The 16,285-nt window shown below is 39.6% G+C and overlaps 1 protein-coding gene across 10 annotated transcripts in view; it reads right to left on the bottom strand.

Annotated features, from left to right (window-relative positions):
- Positions 1-16,285, bottom strand: part of RAPGEF2 (Rap guanine nucleotide exchange factor 2) — a 156,696-nt gene that overhangs the window by 92,665 nt on the left and 47,746 nt on the right. For all 10 annotated transcript variants that reach the window (XR_014515123.1, XR_014515124.1, XR_014515125.1 and 7 more), the window contains exons 2-4: positions 11,282-11,352; positions 7,189-7,245; positions 1,910-1,993 (exon numbers count right to left, since the gene is read on the bottom strand). Coding sequence is in view for 6 of the 10 variants with exons in the window: in XM_083457002.1 (XP_083313128.1) it covers positions 1,910-1,993; positions 7,189-7,245; positions 11,282-11,352 (212 nt within the window). In the remaining 4 variants the exon portion in view is untranslated. The remainder of the gene's footprint in view (positions 1-1,909; positions 1,994-7,188; positions 7,246-11,281; positions 11,353-16,285) is intronic.

Genomic DNA, 16,285 nt, shown 5'->3' with positions numbered 1-16,285 from the left:
ATGACCCTTGGAATCCCTTCCAAATCTACAATTATATGATTCTATGGTCAAGCTAACAGAAAAGAAGGGAATGTGATTGTGCTGACTGACACACCCCATACCATCTTCCATCCTGTACCAAAGGGTTCCTCAACTGTCTGAACAAGTTTTGGGGGGCGCTGCAGGGCTGCAGGGAAAAATTTGTATAACACTGTATCCCTTCTTCATCCATTAGACCAAGAGCCTTTTGTGAGCAGAAGAACACATAAGGGATGTAATATATCTAAAATTTTATGTAGTGCAGACCAGTAACTTCTGCATTCAGATGCACATCTAATTTATACTGTTGACTTCCAACATACGAGCACAAGGTTGTGTGCATGTACAATCACCTTCTGGGATCAACATGTAAAGATACAATCCTCCAAGCAGTGCTATTGTGCAACTTCTGTTTGTTTTAAGGAGTTCACCTGGAAAGCAGCTCAAATCTTTTGAAATGAATGAATATTAAGCTGTAACTAACTGATCACACTTTCTGGTAGTTAATTCAGGAATTTATAAAATGGTCAATGAATACTGTTATCAGTAACTACCACTTTTTACTAAACACAGTTCTGCAACTGCTTGATATGATACACACGCTATCCATTTGGTTACTACTGCTTTTTAAATCATGATAGAATGCATGCAGTTTCTTGTGGTTTTAATCCACATCTGTGTATTACCTTGCTGACAGCCTCAGGCAAAATGGCATAAAATTGATTTAAATGCTATGAGACACCCAAAGCGAAGGCACAGGGAAAGAAATCAAGAGAGACCTTTTCAAGGTTGACTTAAATCTGTATCAACCTGCTACTTGGCAATATTTTTGTCAGATTTTTCCTCTGTATCCCAGAATGCAAGATGAATACAGAAATCTTTTTCACACTGCAGCATTCGTTCATTTAGCATACTGGCTCAAATTTCATGTGGTAGCTACACACACCTACTTGAAAATGTACATGTTATTTCATGGAATTAAAGGCAATTCACATTAACAATAGGTCTGTAAACTAGTTCTAGTGAATTAGGTCCTCTTTGCTCTTTCAAAGAACCGGAAATACAGCTTCCCTAAACCCTGTTATGTTGGCAGTGCTCTTCCTCATACACAACGCAGCACCTTGGCTGGAGAAAACAAGGGTCACAAGAACAAGTAGAGGCCGTCCTACTGATAAACTATTCTTTCTTGTCCTGGATAAAATACATATGTGCAGGGGATCATGGCTTGTATAGTGCAGGCATGTGAAGACAGACTCCCCCCCCCCCTCTACGTCCCACATTGCCACCACCTCTCTGATATTATCCACAACTGACAATTGCTTTTGCCCCATTTCTAAAGTCTTTTTCTAACTTTTCAACATATACATTCCAAGAAAAATGGGGAAGGGGGGAACCAGCATCATGCTTTTACATTCAATGTACATTAACCATGAATGATCAGTTGCCAACAACGTGTCTCATGCTGAAGAGTTCCCTGTGTTACACTACAAACATGGAAAACAGGTTACTTAGTGATAGCCATTATGCCCCAGAAGCAAGGTCATGTCCAGAGAAGATCCTGGTGACTGCTGCTCAGCTTTGAAACACTCTTCCTCCAATGGTTCGATGCCAGCGTATTTTTAAGGAAGAATACAATGCCTTTTGAATGGGGCAAGCACTGTGTGGCAAGAGGCGGGTGTGCACTCTCTTCAAAGCGTATGAACATAGGCTCAAATTACTTTTGAAAAGTGATTAGAGATCTAATTCAAAGTGTGTTGATGAATGGACTCAAACCTGTAAACTATGTTAAGCCCCTCAACACTTTGATGCAATTAATTAATATTTCTTTCAATATTAGATGAGAACTATTTATCTTTAATTATGTGAACTATAATACAAATTCTAGTCATACCTGCTCCTTGGAAGAAACATTGATTCTTTGATAAATACTGAACCAGACAGAAGAATATACCAACAGGTCCCAATATCATCGGGGCTGTAAATAAAAACAAGAAAATGTTAGGAAGTGCAATTTGGGTAACAGACGAAAACAGAACATTATCAATATAAATCTACATGTGAGTTGCCCATGACAGACTGCTTTTTAAGTGGTGAATTTTCTAAAACTGATTCTTCCTGAACATGTAGTGGTTACATATATAGTGTTGTATCCAACTCAGTCATACTCAGGATGGACTCACAAAAATCAATGGACAAAATGGATTAACTTAACCAATGGATTAGTTTGCATGTATTCGTTTCATTGAATGTACTCTTCAGCAAGATTTAGTCTGATACAGTCCAATACTTTTATATATCAAAACAACCTTAATGGTACTTTGAATGCATCTGATAACAGCAACTGGCTTGTTAGAACTGTACAGTAGCCTAAGGCTGCAATTCTGTACACACATATGTGGGAGTAAGTCCCACGGAATTCACTTGTTTATTCAAGAGTAAGTCTCAAACATAGGATTAAGCTGTAATGATTCACTCGTACAGAACAACCACACAAACACATTTTAATGTCTTCTTTTTTTTTTCTTTCACTATTTAAAGTCCCTCTTCTCTTCTCTTCTCTTCTCTTCTCTTCTCTTCTGCACCACCCCCAAACTAAATGCTGCTACTTTGTGCAAAATGTTCTGAGTTCTTTCCTGACAAAGTCAAGATTAGAAAGCTGCTTAATTTTGGAGGTCAGAACCAGCTAAGTATTTAGCTGCTGGTGGAGAAAACTGTTTGATCTTATTTCTTCTTGCGATATTAAAACACGTTTCCCGAGAGACAGGAAGATCCTTCTGTTGCAGAGCATTATCTCTCAAATTTTAAGCATACAATTTGGAACAATTTGGAAACCAGACTAGCTTCTAATGAATGCTAAGATTATGTTAAAATACTATTTTCTGCTATCTTTTACATTGAAGTCATTGGCCTTGGCACAACTTTTGTTTTGCCTTTGCAATTATGCCCATATTAAATTGGACATTTGTTTCTATAACTTTCATAACCAACACAGCCACAAAAGTGTGGCAAATATGTTTAAGGACCTGCGTTATTCAATCATTATGTAAGCATTAAAACCAAGTATAAGTACAAGTCACAAATAGCACGAACGAAAAGGGACCAGCCCATTGATTGATTGATGTGACAGCATGGTTATTAAAGTTCAGAACTAGTGGGCTAATTCCAGTTGAATGCACCACATCCAATTTCTTTTTATAAAAAGTAAGGCTTCTTTAAAATGGACACTGTGAGAACAGGACGCTGGACTATTGGCCTGATCCAGCAGGTGGTGGTCAAACAGCTCAGTTGGTTAGAGTTGGTTAGAACTGGTTTGGTCTACTAGGTGGTGTCTGAAAATTCTTCCTAAGAGGGAAGTCATTCACAAAAAATGTTTGTTAAAAAAGCTGTAAATCCAAGATTGTGGAAGTTTGTGCATGTTATTCTTTCATTGTCTGTTTCACAGCAGCTGCACACTGGGTCAACAGCATCAAGCCATTTGCTATGACCACAAGGGCTCTTTCCTGGTCCATTCACTGTGATATTACATCCTGTCCACCAGCAAGAAACCTTGCCACTAACATCCAATAATAACCCCCAACAACTGGCCGCAGGATTTGGCATATACCCTTTAGAAGAAATGAAGCCTGGTCTAGAAGCTACAAAACTATTTAATCATTATATAGCCAAAATCAGTGACTGGATTTTTGTACACACTGGTCCTAGTGGTTAAGGCTGACTGGAAGCTCCCTGTGGAAAAATATGTTCCCAATAAGCAATTCTGATTTACTGCAGTGCAGACCTGGCTAGATCCCAAGACAACCTGGCCAACTGTCTAGCTATCAGAAGGTATAATATACCTCAGGGGGAGGAAGGGGGAGTGAAAAATCAACAGACTAGTCTGGCTGCAGCTACTCTTTGCATTATTAAATATCCTATTGGATGACTTTCACAAAGACAGTGGAAGCACAGTGCAAATGAACGTCCATAGCTTGAAGAGGCCTCAGCACACTGTTTGAAATTGGTATGCAGAACTCTGCAAAGGCTTCAAGAACAGACTTTACTTAAAATAATTTTCTAACATCTCTTCTTTGCCCTTGGACACAAACATTAAGGACCAGGTAATACTGTGAAATCAGTGTCTATCATGTAACACAGGCTATGGTTTACACATCGGCAGCCCGAATTGAAACACAAACTTTATCTCCCCCACCAACATTCACAGACACCTCTGCAGAACAATCATGCTCCTTTGAAAATCAAGCCTTTGTATAATCATAAACCCTATGGTCCACGGTTAATCCTAAAATAAAAGCTGTTTCTATATCTTATTGCAGCAATAAAGGACACCAATTGCTTTAGCTAATTATCTAAAAGGTATTCTAAATTCTGTGGCTGCAACCTCAAGTTGTCTCCCATATTTGGGTATACAAATTAAGCATAAGAAGCATTATCATTTCACTGCCTACCCTTGCTTTCTGGCTTCATTTTAAACTCCTCCTCCCCCTTTAAATCGATCCTACCCAGATTCCTTCTCTATTTCTGAACACTCCCATCTCATTTCTCTTTGTTCTCTCTTTAAATCTTAAAGCCTCACATCCTTTATTCTAACCATTTTCTTCCTGCTTCTTTTGGAATGCACTTCCCCTAGATATTCATCTCAGTCTTTGTCTTGCTTCCATTTTCTTAAGAAAACATATTTTCAGAATCACCTCTTCTTTCAAGTTTACCCTGATTAATATTGTTCTTATCGTTCTCGTTCCCTGCCTTGCTGGCATTTTGTTTTGTTTTTTACTATCTCCTTCCTCCCTTTTTTCTTGGATTGCCAGTTGAAGAGCAGAGGCAATCTTTACCCACCACACCCTCTACAGCATTTACTATTGTTAAACACTTAACAAACCAATTGTCATAATTATTAACCCAGACTGCTCCACCCCTTCAATTTTTTAAAAAACCTCTTACTGGTTTGATTATAAGTTCTGCAGAGACACCTGAAGTGCTCTTCTCCATATGGGTTTGCTCAAGAATATAGATTCTCTTAAAAGATATTTCTATGGATCCCTGTGCCATCTGCTAGGTCCTTTGCAGTTGTGCCACCAAGAAGCAACCACCCAGGAGAGTACTGTATTGCTAGTACAGCGGTACCTCGGGTTAAGTACTTAATTCGTTCTAGAGGTCCATTCTTAACCTGAAACTGTTCTTAACCTGAAGCACCACTTTAGCTAATAGGGCCTCCTGCTGCTGCCATGCCACCAGAGCACGATTTCTGTTCTCATCCTGAAGCAAAGTTCTTAACCCATGGTACTATTTCTGGGTTAGCGGAGTCTGTAACTTGAAGCTTATGTAACCCGAGGCACTGTATGGTTTTAGCCGTCTTGTGTACACTGTTTTAATAACTGCTATTTTATTGTCATTACTCTATCCGTAAGCTGGCTAGGTCATATTTAATATAGAAAGTTAAGACAATAGTGTAAGAAAAAAATGTCTTGAGGCTGATATCTGCAAGCAATAGCATTAAATTTCAACGTAAGTTCCACTAACACAAGGAACTACTGAGTTGACACTTGGGAAAGTTATTCAACGGGGTGGGGAAAGGGGAGGTGGGGAGTGGGAATTGTACTCAGAGGAAGTGCATCCTCTGAGTCCATTTATTTACATCCCACCCAATAAATCCTTTATTCTGCAAAAAACAAAGCAAAACAAAACAAAACCTAAAACTAAAACTTCTGGGGGAACAAGAATTTGACTCTGCTTCCTCCAAAACATTTCCCCTCTTCCTACAGTCTGTATCCCAGAAATGGAACACACCCACTTGCAGTTAATAACTCCCTGTAGGCAAGTTAACTGACCTCAGTGGATGCATATCTCCCCATGCCTTCTCCCAGGGATCCTTTTCCCTCTTTTGCGCTGCTGCTAAAACAGGTTAAGGATGGGTAAGGAGGCTTTGCATGTGGAGCATCTTGCACCCAATATAGGCTTGAAGCTCTCTCTTCTTCCTGTTCCCAGGATGCTCTAGAAGCATGAGGGCAAACCCAGTGTAACTCCTAATGTTTTCTGCTACAGCAATCCAGTGGATACACTTTCTAACCCCATTGGCTGACAGAAAGTGGCATATCTAATTTGTGTGGCATTTCCCCATACTGTGCCTGTGAGAAGATAGCATAGCTTCTATTTAAACTTCCAAAAGAAAAGACTTCTAGCGCATTCCTATGTGGGTTTAACATAGCATTCACTCTATTAAATGTGCACAAGAATGGAGCCATAGCTTCTCAGTATTGATAAAATGTTTTGCCCAGAGGAGGATACACACACGCACAAACACACACACGCACACAGAAAAATAGGCCACTCAATAATTTATGGGTTGATCATAGTAGGAGCTAGTTTTGAAGAGAGAGCCTCAGGACTTACTAAAGGGCAGGGAAGAAAAACAAACAATCATGCTCAAAATCACAAGACAATATTATATTGACCTGCCAGTATATCTATAGAGTGTGACCCACAAACCAATTCAACTGGATCGTAAGATTATGCAACATGATGAAGCCAGAATTGTGATCTAGATGTCACCCCATGCTATGAATCAGTTTGCACCTTCATGAAATCCCTAAATTTGTTCTATGTCTATAACAAACAGGTCAGTCATGCAAGTGCCAAATGGAAAATGGGTGGATAAACATGGCATAAAATTCTGTTTTCTACTTGTCCTATATGGAAACTGCTAGAAAGAAAATTCAAATTTAAAGCAAGAGCATTGTAAGGAGCTTTAGATCTCGAATAACTGATCTCAGAAAGTATCAAAATGCTACTGAACAACAAGTGCTATTGGTCCATAATATTTTAAACTATTTCGACTAACCATACCTGTTAAAAATGTAGTCAAGTTGCATATACACATCTTTCTTCTCAATACTTACAAAGGAGTATGGACATTACATAAGCACAGTATTAGGACAAGTACACTGTGGAATGTCGCTAGGTAGAAAGACTCCCTTAAATTCATGTCTGATGCAACATAATCTAGTTCATTGTATTTTATGCCAGCACTAGTAAATGACATCCCCCTGCCCACTACCTCCCACCTACCTGCCCCTCCCCCACAGTGATACAATTGGAAGTGGCAAACTGCTGTGCAAAGATCAGATAAAAGTTTCCATATAAGCAATGTAGTATGAAAGAAAGATAACCACTCACTAGTACAAAACTTCATTTGCTTCGTGCCTCTCGTATCTCACTGTTTCACACATCATTCTGTGAAAAAAGAAACAAAAACCATTTATAAGTAAGAGCGCTTTTATTAGCTGCTATTTTATATTACAGTTAGGCCAGTTCCCTTAAAGCCACACATGGTGAGGATAAGTGGCTGTCACTAATATATGGCTGCAATGTAGCAGTTTTCTCACAGTGGGTTTTCAAACACATATCAAAATAGATGTGCAAAAAGCGAAGGTTGCGGACCATGATCTGCTATATTTGATTTCAGGGAAGTGAAATTTTAAGTCCTCACAAAGAATGTTCTTTGTTGTTGTAGACATCATGAGGAAAATAATGTCAAGATCGCCATCCCTTAAGTGACAGTGATTCTATTCCATTCCATGTGTCACTTTCCATGTTGTTTGTTAACTCTGCCTGAAGATACATTTATTTAAATTTGGTCTCATTCCAGAAAGCAAAGCATATGGCATATTTATGTTTTTAAATATATACATACACAAATTTCTCAAAATGCTGAATGCAGGAAGTATAGGATATAAACTTATTTTTAAAAATTAGATAATGATATTGCTCTGTTACAAGCACCTTAAGTCTTACATGTTTATGCAAACCTGGTCCTGGGGGGCAGGAATAAAGAGATAAAACAGATTTACTTAATTAAGTCTTATTCATTTTATTGAAGTGAATGGTTCCTCTTAAGTCTGGGGGGGTGTCTTCTACTGCATAGAAATACCTTTCATGTTACATGTAAGCTACAAATCATGTTAGCGCAGAAAAGTTAATACATTTACCCAGTATCCCAGGGCAGGAATGGAATTCTTACTCAAAAGATTTATCAGAAAATGAACAAGCAGACTCCTGTACTTTTGGGATTTACAACAGAAATGGAGGATTCCCTATTGTCACTTCTGTCAGCGACTGTGGTTCTAATAACTGATTTTATGCCACTAGACTTTCTTTGCCACCATGAGTTGCAACTCACATAATTGTGCTATTTAAAAATCTAATATACTAATGTCAGTAGCTACCTTCCCTCCAGGTAACTTTCAAAGCTCATCCCTTGCCAGAATCAGCTACAGAAGGAGTCTACTGGGAGTCTGTATCTCTATGTGTTTCCACCTGGCAGCTGCCAAGCTTATTGGGGCTGTCTGTTCTCTTTCCCTCCAGATAACATTAAAAGCTCAAGCTTTGTCAGAGGTGTGAGCCTTTTGGCACAAGTCAAAGGAACCTGTGCCCCTGCAATGAGGGAGAGAGAGCCCAGTGCAGTCTTCCAAATGAGCTGTGAAAAGAAGTTACCCTAAATACTGTATATGGAGAAAAGAAATCATAGAGAATCTGGATATTCTATGAAAACTGTTGCCCCACCCCTCCACAGAAGTGATCAAATTCTTAAGGGTGAAAAAGAAGCTGAGGCTCAAAACTATGAAAGATTTTGCTGCATGGGAGTGTGCTGCTACACTGGGTTAAAAAAATACCCTTCCCAGAGAGAGAAGGTCAACTAGCACTGGTGCTCGTAAGCCCATTTTTTGATGCAGTATTTTGAATCTCTATGTGATTGTATTGAATTGTGTTAATTGATGGATTTGATTGTTTTTCTATGTTATTTATATGCTATTGTGTTTTTGATATTATAGTGGTTGTAATGTATGCTAATTTTAAATCCTATTGTTATTATTGTGGACTGCTTTGAGTTCAACATTGCTGTTGGAAAAGCAGGATACAAATATTAAATTTTGGCCTAGCTCAGGGCACCATGGTACCTGCCCCTGTCGTCAGCAGGCAGCAACGTAATTTCAACCTGTGATAACAAGTAATAATATGATGCTGGAACATGTTTTGACATACAGCAATGCAAGAGCAATTTTAAAAAAAAAAAAGGAAAGCAAGGCAGAGAATGCCACTGTTGCACACTCTTTGCAATCTAATTTTCCAAGTTGTTTGTAATAGTAACAGGTACCATGACCGAGATGGGAAACACAAGATTTATTGCTCAATATTATAATAGTGAAATGCTTTAATGATAGCAGTAAAATGTGTCTGTTCATAAAGTTGACATCTGAGATTTTCACATGTATTTAACAAAGTTTATCTAACGATACTCCTGGAATGTGAATTAACAGATTCTATTCCCACCAGTTCCATCCTCTACAGAATGGCTTAATTGCTAACTTGAAACACTTTACCTATAACCTACATTCAGCCAAACTACTTTCATTAAAAATTTCATTTCAAAAGAGCTGAATTCTCATGATACGTTTATTCCAATTAAATTTAAGACTCTGATTGTGCATTCACAAAAGAAAAGATGTGTGATGAAGAATGAAGGAACTGTTACCAACTTCCATCTGGCTGTAGATTTCTGATATTTCCTTAACTTTCTGACAGAACTTGTCACAGCCAAGTGTAGGCATGTATAGTTCCCAAAGTCATACTTAGTATTTCAGAAAACTAATTAGCAGGTTTCAGTTGTCCTTGAGTTCCACAATACAACACTGTGAGCAATTTGAAGCAATTGCATTCACACATACTCTTGCTTTTTCTCTTTCTTCTAACACAGCTTGCTCAGAGAGCCAATGTGCGAACCCACATTTGTCCATATGATTAGGAGACAACACTTTAGCTAGCTGTAGATGGGGCAGCACTCTCACTGGAGGAGCAGATTCGCAGCTTGGGGGTTTTCCTGGTTACATTTTAATCTCAGGTAGCTTCAGTGGCACAAAGTACCTTTTACCAGCTATAGATAGCTCACCAGCCACAGGCTATCCTGGATAGGGATAGTCTGGCCTCAGCTATCTTTGCTCTGTTAACCTCCCAATTTGGTTACTGCAATGTGCTGTAAGTTGGGTTGCCTATAAGATGGCTCTGAAGCCCAAATTGTTTCAGAATACAAGAGCAAGAATTTTAACTGGCACAGCTCTTTCAGGTCATATCTCACCAGTTTTAAAAGAGTGTCCCTCGCTGGCTAATCATTTTCAAGTCCAATGCAAACTACTCATGTTTACATCTAAAACTCTAGGTTGCTTGGAATCCAAATATCTTAAGAAGCACCTGATCCCAATAGTGGGTCCAATGGTTAAGAAGGCAGTTCCTGCACATGCTGTAGAGAGCAGTGAGGGGCAGATGGGGCTTGCCCACCTGGAAAAGTAGCCTAGCCCATCTAGGAGCAGGAAAACTCTGATCTTAAACCTGTCCTGCTTTGCAGGGTATCTTTGGGAGAAGAAAAGACTTTACACAAATTCGGAGTGGATTCCCCAAGACAGTTGGATGGTGCCTTGTGCAGCTTCTGCTGCCAAGCTGGTACCAAATGTATTGCTTTGATTTCCTTAGCACCACATCAGTGAGTCTTGTCATCTGGGCAGCCCAGGACCTCCATACACACTGGCCAGGCTTGCACCACACTTCATTGATGTTAACATAGCGGTTTGACTCCCCCCCCCCCCAGGCACATTCCATTGTCTTTGAGACAGATGCATGACAACAACCTGATCTCATATCAACCCACTTTGGTTATAAAACTATCGGCCAAAGCCCTTCTCCAAGTGACACCCTGTCAGAAGTAAAAATCATTAGCTATTTTTACTGTAACTTCCTTTTCTTACATATTGAATTTCATATTAAAAGTGTGTCATAAGCTGCTTTGAGTTAAGTTATAAAGAAAATGGGATCTAACAACTTCAAATAAACAGATTTTTTAAAAATCATTAAATAGCATTCTTAGAAGACACCCAAATAAACTTCATGGCCATCACTTTTCATTGCTCTGCAAACTTTACTAATCAACAGTATGTAAAACTGTGTCAATATAGGAGTTCTACTTGGTTCTCCATTCTCTCTCTCTCTCTCTCTCTCTCTCTCTCTCTCTCTCTTGTGTGTGTGTGTCTGTGTGTTTTCATGAGACCAGTGGCTGTATATTTAGGAATTCCTTATCTCAAGTTTTTAGTTTTGCTTTAAGTTTCAGTTAATCCACACTGAGAGGAAGTGTATTACTTAACTTCCAAAACAGAATCTTTTCTGTTAAAACGCAGCAACTTGTGTTAAAAAGAGGATAAAGCACTTTCATTAAACAACTTACCGGAGCTGGTGTTCTCGTAGATTAGACAAAGCTTCCATTCCGTGCAAATAGGAATACACAATCTCCAGATCCTATAAACAGAGAAAACAATCATTAAAATTTTGAGATCAATGAAAATCACTTTAAATACTTACTACAGTAATAAAGTATGCAGAGGGGAGCTATATTTTATAAACATAAACACAAACAGCCTCCTAAAACAAATGAGTGCTAATCTATTGGACTATTGGGAGAATTGATTATTTTTACAAGACTGGGATTTTCTTGAAGGCATCTTTCTTCTCTAAATAGAAGAACGTAAACTGGACATAATTTAAATGCCATTTCAAGAAGATCTCTAATGAAATGATTTCATTGCCTATACATCACCTTCTTTCTCCCCTGCCCTATCACAAATCTTAAAAATATCTTGCAAGCTAGAACATTATCACCAGCTATTGCTGAAAAACACATCACCAAGCGCACAATCTCAGAAATTCAAAGAACCCATTATTATATAGATCAATGGCTATATTAAAATGCAAAGCACTTGAATTAAAAGGAAGAAATTCACTAAATTAAAAGTAGATTACCTGACCAAAATAGTTTAAGTAAATCAAAATTAGTGTAACTTGAGCAGTATTGGGGGGGAGAGATAACTTTTTTAAAAAAAATTCTTAAAGATTTGAGGCTGCATCGATTACTGACAAGAATAGAAATAAATTAGAGAAATTCCATTGTGCTTTATAGAATTTTAAAACCTGTGAATAAAGAACAAACCAAGTCACCATGACAAGATATAGAACTGATTCCAACTACATGCTAGACTGAGAATTGTTATCTGAAATACCACCATCAGTTCAACACAGCTTTTTGTACCATTGGTTCTCAAATATTTTCCACTACCAATAACAAACAATTAATGCCTCAAAGCCTTCTGTTCTAGCCATTATAGCATCTTCTTAGCCCATGTCTCTGGTAAATGAAGCTGTTCTGATACCAATCATTCTTAACATATGGGCCAATTGGCTACTTGTAAGGTACTATTCTACTTATGGACCAGAGGCATATAGAAGGTCCTTAAATTGTTGTTCTTGACATTTCTTTTGAAGATTCCATCACTTTAATGTATTGGGAAGTTTTTGATGTTTGACTTTGGCTGTGCTTTTATTATATTGTAAGCTGCGGCAACCCAGCCAGATGGGAAGAGTAAAATATTATTAATGTTTTGGACTACCCCTTGAAATGTCACAGCAGCACAGGTATACGCTATAGATATTGCATGTACCCACCCACAGCAAAAATTAAGATCACCAATGTAGTAGTAGTAGTAGTAGTAGTAGTAGTAATAATAATAATAATAATATCAGTTATTTGATATTTTACTCTCATTTTAAATTGGGAGTTACTTTGCAAAAGTGTATAGATTCACAACTCTAAGTAATGCAGTTCACATTTTAAAAAATCTCTACGCTAGATTTTCTAAAACAGGAATGGCATTACTAAGAGTTGTGAATATCGCTACACTTTGGGAAAGTGGTCCCAATTTTAAGTTAGAGTAGGATATCAAAGGACTATGTGGAAAACCGCTGGAACACTGTCATACTCTAAGTAGAGGATACAGTAACTAGGTAACGGAAACAGTGGGTGTCTCTGCATGCACCATGAAGAAAAATGAATCTCTCAAATGTAATAATAATAGACTGTGATCGTAAAATACAGCTGCTTCATTTATATTTTCACTAATCTATGTATCTTGAAGGGGGGGGGGAATACTATAGAGAAACTTAGGAAAAAATTTTATCCCCAGCAATATAAAGAATAATTCTCTTGGGAGCTGCCCAGAGTGGCTGGGAAAACCCAGCCAGATGGACAGGGTATAAATAATAAAATTATTATTATTATTATTATTATTATTATTATTATTATTATTATTATTATTATTATTTCCATAGCAATGAATAATGCAAAAGGAGCTGGGTGACGAGAAGCCTGTGCATGACACTCTAATGGTCAATTGTGTCATCTGGCAACAATAAAACCACACCCCAACACACACACACCTTTATCTTTATTTATTTTATGTTAAGAAATTTATATTCCACTTGATTCTTTAATTTAAAAAACCTCAAAGCAATTTTTTAAAAGAATAAAGTAGTAAAATCAGTTTAAAAACAGTTTAAAATGTTAATTAAACATTCTACATATCTGTCTAAACAAACATCTTTTTAAAAAAGGTAAAGGTACCCCTGCCCGTATGGGCCAGTCGTATCCGACTCTAGGGTTGTGCGCCCATCTCACTTAAGAGGCCGGGGGCCAGCGCTGTCTGGAGACACTTCCGGGTTACGTGGCCAGCGTGACGAAGCTGCTCTGGCGAGCCAGCACCAGCGCAGCACACGGAAACGCCGTTTACCTTCCCGCTGGTAAGCGGTCCCTATTTATCTACTTGCACTTAGGGGTGCTTTTGAACTGCTAGGTGGGCAGGAGCTGGAACCGAAAGACGGGAGCTCACCCCGCTGCGGGGATTCGAACCGCCGACCATGCGATCGGCAAGCCCTAGGCGCTGAGGTTTTACCCACAGCGCCACCCACGTCCCCAACATCTTTTTAGCAGGAACCAAAAAGTAAAAGGAAGTATGCCTGGTGTCAATAAGCATGGAGTTCCCAAATTATGGTTGCTGCCAGACTTTCTTACACAGGAAAGAGTGTGCAGGCTTTCCTTAATTAACCAGGAGGGCAAGAGGAAAGTAATCTACATCCTACGTCTGTTTTAAATAAGTACAGAGCTAGAGATGAAAAAGAAAAGTACACTCACAGACACACAGATCTTATGAAAACAGATCGAAACTCTGCAAACATTTTTCAAGCTGCTGCATAATCTGAGCTCCTGTCATCTGTTGTTAGGCAATCTATTCCACAAACAGTTGCTTTGAAGGTAGTGTGAAATCCTGTAAAGCTCTTCCACAAAGCGCGAAGAAGGAGCTTCTATTAGGAAACAGCACCCCCCAACCGCCCCTGCCATTCACAGATAATGGAAAAATAAGTATTTTGTGAACTTCTGGGTGGGGGGTATCGACCACCTCAAACTCTTTTTCAATCAGGAGGAAACACTCAGAATAATTTTGGAGAGGGATGAAGTACAGTCATACCTCATGTTACGTTTGCTTCATGTTACGTTCTTTCAGGTTACGTCCCGCGGCGACCCGGAAGTACCAGAAAGGGTTACTTCCAGGTTTCGCCGCTTGCACATGCGCAGAAGCGCAAAATGATGTCACGCACATGCACAGAAGTGCCGAATCGCAACCTGCACGTGTGCAGACGCGCCACTGCGGGTTGCACTCTTTTCATGTTGCAAACGAGCCTCTGGAATGGATCCCGTTTGCAACCAGAGGTACCACCGTACAAAGATATATTTTAGTTTTGCTTCTGCTGCCTGTTTTATTTAATAAAATTAATACAGTGGTACCTCCAGTTATGAACTTAATTCGTTTTGGAGGTCCATTCTTAACCTGAAACCGTTCTTAACATGAGGCATGTTTTCGCTAATGGGGCCTCCCATTGCCGCCACCGCCACCGCACGACTTCTGCTCACATCCCGGGACAAAGTTCACAACCAGGAGCATCTACTTCCGGGTTAGCGGAGCTCATTACCCAAAGCGTTCGTAAGGAGGATGGTACGTAACCCAAGGTTCCACTGTATGCCACCTGGCTGTACATGTTTTATTTGTGATGGTTATAAATTTTATGAGTTTATTTTGATTTAATTTTTTTACTGCTAATTGCAGTTTTAATGTTTGTTGAAGGTGAGGTCAGCATGGTGCCCTCCACATATTGCTAGACTACAATGCCATCACCCTTGACCAGGGGTCAGCAAACTTTTTCAGCTGGGGGCCAGTCCACTGTCCCTCAGACCTTGTGGGGGGGGCGGACTATATGGGGGGGGGTGATGCAAGAGCACCACGAGCCCCGGTGGCTGCTTATCTGTGTCTTGTGAGCAGCAGGGGCAGGCGGCAGCAGTGGTGGTGGAGGGACGATGAGTGACGCGCAAAAGGGCTCCAGAGAGGGGCTGCGTAAAATGGCAGCCACTCGAGCACTGCTGCTGCTAGTACCAACAAAGCCCAGACCCCTCCTCCTCTAGGCAGGGCAGGGAGAAGACGGGAAGAGGGAGGGAGGAGGCACTGGCACCGCCCTGTGAAGGAGAGGGAGGGAAAGGGAAAGAATGTTTGCGCTGGTGATCAACGCATGATTCCCGGACCATTTGCGGGCCAGTCCCAGATCGCAATTGGGCCTGATCTGGCCCGTGGGCCTTAGTTTGCCAACCCATGCCCTTGACCTTAAAGATTGGAACTGATGGGAGTTGTAGTCCAGCAATATCTGGAAGGCACCAAGTTGGCTAACCTCTGGTTTATCATATACTGCCTTGGAACCTTTGAATGAAAGGCAGACTACAAATACCTCCAGAAGGAAGGAAGGAAGGAAGGAAGGAAGGAAGGAAAATTCGGATCACAGCCACACTAACCCTAGTGCAGGACTGTATGTACCTCTGTATTGTGTGCTTTTAACTATGTCTACAGATGAGGACAACTACAGGCAGAAGCAGGAATATGCTTTTCTACTGGGCTGGAGATTTATAAAAGGGAAGCAAGTAATTCCATTCCAGCTTGCAGATAGGAAATGTTCATGTGATAAAATTTGCAGAGGCAAAACACCACTGAATCATGCAATACACTGAAATAAATGGCACAGCCAGCTACTGGACTTTGACAGACACATTCACTGCAAAAAAGGAAGTAACTGCTCTGCGTATATATCAATAATGCAGTTAATATCTATTACCTATTGGCTGCAGATATTATCACTTATATAGTACTGGGAGTCACCACAGAAAGTTTAGATGAAAATTGCTAAGACTCATCAATTATATTTGTGCTACTTGACCATGCACATGAAATCTTAAAATCTAAGTCCTCTTGGAAGGTACTATGAATCAACCCAATGAAATATTTTACTTTACAGAGAAAAGCAG

Source organism: Podarcis tiliguerta (assembly GCF_965153285.1).
Source record: "Podarcis tiliguerta genome assembly, chromosome: 9".
Classification (NCBI taxonomy): Eukaryota; Metazoa; Chordata; class Lepidosauria; order Squamata; family Lacertidae; genus Podarcis; species Podarcis tiliguerta.
The sequence above is the reverse complement of the archived record's forward strand: the minus strand, read 5'-3'. Positions and strand labels throughout refer to the sequence as shown.